Below are 7,659 nucleotides of genomic sequence, written 5' to 3'. Positions count from 1 at the left end.
CAGTCCCATCTTTGAATATTCCCCATGCCAGTCCCGCCTTTCACTTATTTTTCCTCCACCGGTCCTCAGTTAAAAAAACTTGACGGAGTTAAGTTTTTTTCTAAATTACAAGCTGACGTTTTAGGGCTTTTGATCAGAACAAGGATACGAGTCGAATGATGTAAAACTTACCTTGAAATTGTGCTCCAAACGATGAAAATGGTGCTTCAATTCGGGTGTTTAAACTTCCAATTAACAAAAATCAAGTCGGTTGGAGCACCGTTTCGAGGTAAGTTTACATTAATGGACTCGTATCCTCGTTCTGATCCAAAGCCCTAATACGTCAGTTTGTAATTCAGAAAAAAAAAAAACAAAAAACAAACTTTACTCCGTTAAGTTTTTTTAACTGAGGACCGGTGGAGGAAAAATATGTGAAAGGTGGGACTCGCATGGTGAATATTCAAAGGTAGAACTGGCAATGAACAATGACGTCTAGTTGAGATTATTACATGTCAATTCCCTAATAAAAAAAAGGATACATAACAATTATATTTTAAGGTTAACAGGATCACGTTTTCTTGTCATTTTTGTTAGGAATTAAATTCCCGGTAAACCTTAAATGCTTCGGTTCAATGACGATTTACTATTTTGATAATTTGATCACCACATGAAATTTCTAGAAAATAAAAAACTAAAATAATAATCTTGATTTTGACCCATAATAGGTGGTGCTTGTTGGTGACGTGTAGAAAATCACGGTAGGATCTCCGAAGAGAGCCTAAATATTGTACAAAATTAAAGTAGAAAGTATTTGTAGTCCTTGCAGGTTGTCATTCGGTAATCACTAATCTGAAGAATATTTGTTGGTTTGATTTTCGATGTGATTTCCTTCAATATTTTTTCCCTTTTTAGTTGATTTTGAGTTCGGATAAGATTTCAGGTAAACCTTCATTGGTGTGTGTGAGAATGCGTTGTGGGTGATTTGTCGGAAAAGCATCCATCAGTAATCCGTCAGTAAGTTTGTTGGTGCTCCTCTTGTGGATATGTCGTCGGTGAACCATCCATTGGTAATTCGTTGGTAAGCTCCATCGATAATCCTTAATTTGAAGTCTTTGTCCACATCTGATTTTCACATGGACTTGTACAAATAGATCGCAGCTTCACCAACGGAGTGCCAATGGATCTTGTTGTGGTTAAAGTTCTTTGATTTGTAGTGTGATATATTTGTTGTGGTTAAAGTTCTTTGATTTGTAGTGTGATATATGTCTTTAAAGCAATTTCACCCGTTATGTTGAATAATGTGCTTTGAGTTTCTACCAAATTATTTCCAACAGACAATGAAACAATGAGTGGTAAACTTATCACCTATCAGCACTAGACAACATGTTCATGATAAACCGGTTGAGTTTACTGAGCTTACAAAGATTTGCAGAATAGATATTCTTTGGTGCTGGCATAATTATCTAGTAATCCCCTATTAAGACTTAAGAGAAACAAGTGATGTACGTGTTTGTTTGAGCATAAAATAATTTTCTTGTTACTACTATACATAGGTGTCCTTGTGATTTTTTGAATGTGGTTTATGAAATGCCTACGAATAGGCATCTTCTTAGTCAAGAGTCACAATGATTGAATGGTAATCACACATTGCGACCCTTTGAACCATGATATTTTGAACACTACAACCCTTAATAGGTGCAGCTAAGTCTAACAAAAGTGTGTTTCATAAAATCAGCCCGAATCAAACAAGAGACCGTACTTGTGACTCTTTAAACCAACAAAATTCATGCGAACCAATTCTCTATTTTACTTTTCAATTTAAGCCTCGATCAATTCAATATATATTTGATTTTGCCATTTAAAAAAAGAGTATACTCTTTAAACAAGCATCCATGAGGCAGGAGAAAATAGCCTTTTGAGGCGGTATAAGATAATTAGGAGATTAATAGGACTAATTCATTTCTTTCATTCATAACCATTCTGGAAATAACCTAGCCTTTTATAGGCATACTAAACAAAAGGAAAGTAAGACTTGAAATAAAACCAACTCACTATGCTAATACTTAGGAAATTAACCCATTACTGGATATATAACTTAAAGTAACTACATGATCCTTCTCACTTGATCTTGTATGGCTAGAATGGCAAATATCAACATCCACCTCCTAACATAGGGGACATGACTTCAATTTCATCTTCGCTTTCCATGTCAAGCTACAAAACAATAAAATTTGTCGAGTAAGGAGTTATATCGCAAATTAAATCACACCATATTAAGCTATGTACAAAACAATCAAAATTTGTCATGTTAGGAGTTAGATCGCAAATCACAAATATCAGTAACCGTAAAGAGACGGGGAAAAATCAATAATGTGTTCTTTAATTATATTTTTATATAGTACTTTATAGGGTGGAGTTCTAGAGTGAACACTAGTGTATTTGTTAACTGAGTGAACAAATCCTTACCATTGATTTACATCATCAAATCGTAAAATACACTAGTGTATACATTTGTGTATTGATAATCAAGGGTTAGGATTAGTTCACTAATGTTCACAATCAAGGGAGTTGTTCACTAATGAACCTAACCCGTACTTTATAATGTTGTCTTATAATTATAATTAAATTAACTTTAAAGGAGGTGACTATGTGACAATAATATACTTTTAATATACTATTCAATTAATACTTTTATTGTAAAGTAAAACCATGAGATAAAGGCCCCTCAAAAATATTGAATTATGCTTACCAAACACATCCTTATTTCCCCGTCAAAACTAACACTACAAGAAAAGTCATCTGATAAAATGAGTCTTTAGTGACGACATGTTGTCAAAAGAGAGGGTCACCTATTTCTACGTCATCTTTACCAATGACTTAATAGACTTTAGGGACAGGCCTATAGTGACGGAACTTAGCGACAACGTGTTGTCGCTAAACCTATTGCAATGACTTTTAGTGCCATGTAAAAGTTTGACTCATCATACGAAGATTGCTGTAGTGAATATGTTTTAAATATGGAGAAAATGGTTTGTTTCACCCTATATCTTAGACACCTTCTTCATGTGTTCAAAAATACAATAAACAAATAAACTGTTAAAATACCCGGTACGCATTTGTAAAACAAAATTGACTATCACCCATTTACCTGATTAATGGTAAGATTGGTATCAAACCGAGACCCGTTGAGAAGAAAGTAGGCGCTTCTAAAATCGACATTTGTTCGCTTGCAAAAATCCATCAAAACCTTCTTTACGGGTTTACCTTTGTGAATCTTGTAAAAAAGCTTATGGTCGTGCTGAAAGAACACCAACAAATAGTTAAATAATGCATATCAGGGAACTAAGTTTTTTAAAAAGAAAAAAAGAACTTGTAAGGCAAATAAACTCAAATATATACATCGATTTTTCAATAGATCATTCATGTGTTCCAAGCTATTTTATGGACATCTAAGTCTACATCTTATGTAATCTATGTTAATTTTAAAAGGTGAAAAAAAGGTTGTTTACCCTTTCTTTTCAGTGTTTTAAGTTTTAGCTGTAAATGAAACCATTTTCTATAACTAGTTTAAGTATATCGGTGACCTTATAGTCTTATACCCGGAAGTACTCGTTTAAAGAGCTAAAGTATATTGTACAAAGTGTAATATATATAAGGTGTAACAAGCCATGTCCCGAGTTTGACTTGTTTAACTTAAGAGAGCTCGAACTCAAAACATTGATCTCGTCTTGGACTCAACAGTTTCGATAAAATTCTTTTTGCAACAAAAATTAAGTAGCCAAAGTAGTCTATGTGTTTGTTAAACCTAACCTGATCCTTGACAAGGATTGTAATACAGTCAGCTGATGTGGAGCTCATCGTCATCGCCGTTGTTGTTCAAATTCAAGGGTGTTTTTTTGAGGGAGAAGGGGTATAGATATACACATATAAATAATATATGATATATAGAGTACGAACTCAGGGAGCCAATGAGAGAATCAAATCTATGGTTTCTGATGGTGATTTTACTAAGTCAGGGAGCCAATGAGACAAAATCAAATCTATGGTTTCTGATGGTGATTTTACTAAGAGTTGAAAGATGGGAAAGAAAAAGACAAGAGATGTGGATGTACGAGGAGGGTAAAATGGTGAAACGGAAAACTAATATATCCATTGTATAATGACTTCTCATGACCATAATACTAATCATATAATGTGTTTTTTATATTGTATCTTTAGACTTGGGGTGTGGGGCGTGGATTGTGTTGGGCATGGCGTTGCCTCTTTGGCGTGAAAATTGAGTCTAGTGTGGGACGGGAGGTTGAGTGACATGGCTGGCTTTAGTTGGCTAGTTCAATCTAGCCGTTGAGAGCAGCCGTTGTCAAACAAAAAAAAATCCACATGGCCGGTTATGCCAATCTAAGCCACGCCACACCACAACCCTAGAGTTTTTGAGTATTACCTTGTGAATCCCATACTCGCCACGTGTTAAACAATACCCCCAACCCAAGCCCCTTCACACCCCATAGTCTTAAGATTTTTGAGAAAAGTGAGATCTTTCGAAATGGTTTAAAGATTAGTCTACACTTCATTGTGTCTGAAAATCAGTTTATCCTACGAGCAAATCAAAGAAACATATTTTAATTGTCATGTTAACTATTTAGTTCTTAAAAAATAATATGTTTTAACCTATGAAAATGGTAGCTTCAAAATTCAAGCTGTGTTTGGGAAATATAAAATGCTCACTATCAGATGGATTGAAGCACTTTCTATGTAATAGTTAATAACCTTTTTCTTAATGACATGTGTAGGGGTAGATACCTATGGAGCCTCATAGTTCATAGTGATGGGTTATGTGATAAGTAGGGGTGTTCAACAACTCGTGGTTCGTAACTCGCTTGTAAAAAGCTTGAAGAAAGCTCGGCTCGAAATTGGCTCAATTGTAAACGAGTCAGCTCGGCTCGGCTTAGTTTGTAAACGAGCCGAGCTCGAGCTTGGCCTGGCTCGAATCTCAGCTCGTGAGCTGGCTCGATAGGTTTATATCATTTTTTTTTGTCCCACATCGCTTAGAAAACAAAAACTAAGAGAGTATCTCCCCAATACATACATATATATAAATCCCCATACATATATAACCCTACTACACACTCAAGTTATATAAAGCCTTAAAAAAACTTAACGGAGTTAAGTTTTTCTCCAAACTACAAGCAGATTTTTTAAGGCTTTTGATCAGAACGATTATACGAGTCCCTTGATGTAAAACTTACTTCGAAATGGTGCTCCAAGTGACTTGATTTTGGTTAATTGGAAATTTAAACACCCGAACTGACGCACCGTTTTCATCGTTTGGAGCACCGTTTCGATGAAAGTTTTACATCTGGTAATGCCGTGATATACATAGCGGGGAGGCAAAAACTTACCCCATAGTGTCGTTCGTAACGGTGTAGCCGGGCGCTATGGGGCGTCATAGATGGCTCCGGCGTGATATGCAGTCTCACAACAGAGGGTCTAAGAAAGTGTCACACCCAGTGGCAAACAAAAAGGTTGTGGAGGGACCGCCCGTGCTATGGCTCAAATTCGTCTCAAAGTGTAATTTTTTTATGTTTAATATAAGAATATCTGTGGAAAAAAAATGATACTTAAAATAAAAACTCACATTTTTATTCAAAGCCCAATGAATGAATTACCATATATTTACGATTTATAAGTAACTTAAAAGCCTAACTGATTAAAATAGTCTCTCCTTCAATTCGTATGTATTTTTGATTCTTTTATATTATTTGATAATAGCCTTGTGAGGATCTTATAGATTTCTTTAAACGTAATGATGTATGCCACTTGGACTTTCGCTCAGTGGTAAGGCCATGGGGTATGAGGCTTGTGTTGGGGCGTGGATTGGGGTAAAACGCCTAAGACACCACCCTAGGTGGGCTTGGGTTGGGGCGTGGCCCCTTGGGGCTTGGCTTTCAAGCCGGGCGTGGGGCGGTTGAGCAAGGTGAGTTGGCGGATTGTCAATGGCCAAAAGAAAATAGCCGTTGGGCTAGCCGTTGGCCAACGGCTATATGAAAATAAAAAAAAATTAATTTTTTCTTCCATTTTTTCACTATAAAACTCACATTTTTCTTCCATTTTTTGCCACATTCAACCACATCTTCTATACATTTTCAAATTCTCCTTCTACAATATGAAAAAATGCATCCTTACAACCGTCCTTTTGACCCGAGCAACCCGTATGGAATCCAAGAAACTAATCCTAGCCCACCACCCACTCGTCCAATTCCTCGTCCATTTTTCATACACTCTTCTATGCCCCATGAAGCGAGTTATGCATCGCTTCTTGGGAATCGTGTATTTACTAACTTCCCACACTCCGAAGTGATGCAGGAGAATCTAAATAGAAAAGATCGAGATTATCTTTTAAACAACGAAGATTAAGTTTATCTTTTATTTAATATTTGAATTATCTTTACCATGTTTATCTTTTAATTAGTTAGTATAAGTAAGGCATCTATGGTTTATTGTTGAAGTAGTTTTTGATTGAATTTTAATGATAAGAACTTTGTTCTTGAACCCTTTGGTTCGATTTATCGTCTTTGATTATCAATAGTTTCTTGAGCCATTTGAGTACGCTTCCGATCCGTATCATTTGGTATCAGAGCTTTTGGTTTTCAAATGGCTCTACGTGGAAAAGAAGAAACTTCCGTTCGTAGATTCGCCGCCGGAGGCAACGACGGAGTTCCTTTTAATCCGCGAGGATATGGTGATCATTCTCGTAGATTCGCCGCCCGAGGCAACGAGATTGTGGACGATGAAAACTTTCGTGAATCATGTGATGGTTATCATCCCCGTAGATTCGCCGCCCGAGGCAACGAGGAGCCTGACCTTATCTATGTTTCTTCTCCCGTATATGATGAATACGAGGACGATGAATGGTATTCTTGGGCAACTGTTGGTGTTTTAGGTGAAACTATTGGAGTTCAACAGGATGAGAAGAGTTTGACAGATGACGGGTCTGATTCGGGCACTGTCCTATTGGATGAAAGTGAAGCCGAAGAGGAGACACGACTATTTTTTGGCGAGTTTCGTATAGCTGCAAAGGCAGAAAACAATGGTGTTGTAGCTGGCGACGTGCTTCGTTTGGAATATCCATGCAATCTGCCGAAAAATAATAAAGGAAGACAAGTTCAACGGCGAGGTATGATTATTTTACAAAAGAGAGACGTTTCTATCGATAAAGCACACGGGGTGTGGTGAAGACTACGCTTACAACAATTAAAGTTAATGATATCATTCCTACAGTTTACATTAGCCCATCTAATTTGTCAATTAAAGTTACTGAACCACAACTCCATGCATCTCGTATGGGCTTACAAAATAAATTTGGGCATGTGACTTTAAATAACAATTATATTAATATGGATTACATATTAATTAGTGATGGGGGATCAAATGTTGGTCCGACGAAGCCTATTGTTAATAACTAGTTTATATATGTTATATGATATTCAAATAGGAGAAAAATTTACATCGAAATAGTTGGTAAACGGGCAACAAGCTGCGCCGCTACCCCTTTTTGAATAGCAAAACTAAGCCTTTTATATGATATTGTTAATGCAAAGGGTGGGCTTATGAATGTGAACAAGAGACGGTCCAGTGCTCCCTTCGACCCAGGTGGTATACGTCCTAAGCTTGGCGAGACGA

General features: G+C 36.6%; 1 protein-coding gene across 1 annotated transcript; it reads right to left on the bottom strand.

The window, feature by feature from the left end:
• Positions 1–1,920: 1,920 nt before the first annotated feature.
• On the bottom strand, positions 1,921–3,982 carry LOC110870931 (small ubiquitin-related modifier 5-like). The gene is made up of 3 exons (XM_022119987.2): positions 3,790–3,982; positions 3,128–3,277; positions 1,921–2,193 (listed from the first exon to the last, which is right to left on the bottom strand). The coding sequence occupies exons 1-3, from the start codon at positions 3,841–3,843 to the stop codon at positions 2,131–2,133; spliced, it is 267 nt and encodes an 88-aa protein (XP_021975679.1). The 5' UTR covers positions 3,844–3,982; the 3' UTR covers positions 1,921–2,130.
• Positions 3,983–7,659: the final 3,677 nt, after the last annotated feature.

Source organism: Helianthus annuus, chromosome 15, assembly GCF_002127325.2.
Source record: "Helianthus annuus cultivar XRQ/B chromosome 15, HanXRQr2.0-SUNRISE, whole genome shotgun sequence".
Classification (NCBI taxonomy): domain Eukaryota; kingdom Viridiplantae; phylum Streptophyta; class Magnoliopsida; order Asterales; family Asteraceae; genus Helianthus; species Helianthus annuus.
The sequence above is the reverse complement of the archived record's forward strand: the minus strand, read 5'-3'. Positions and strand labels throughout refer to the sequence as shown.

Bases quoted from the DNA above. Each gene is read 5' to 3' on its own strand.
- LOC110870931 (XM_022119987.2), bottom strand. From the start codon at position 3,843: ATGACGATGAGCTCCACATCAGCTGACTGTATTACAATCCTTGTCAAG. The intron at 3,278-3,789 runs GTTAGGTTTAAC...GTGTTCTTTCAG, and splicing joins CAATCCTTGTCAAGGATCAG to CACGACCATAAGCTTTTTTA. The intron at 2,194-3,127 runs GTAAATGGGTGA...ATTGTTTTGTAG, and splicing joins CCAATCTTACCATTAATCAG to CTTGACATGGAAAGCGAAGA.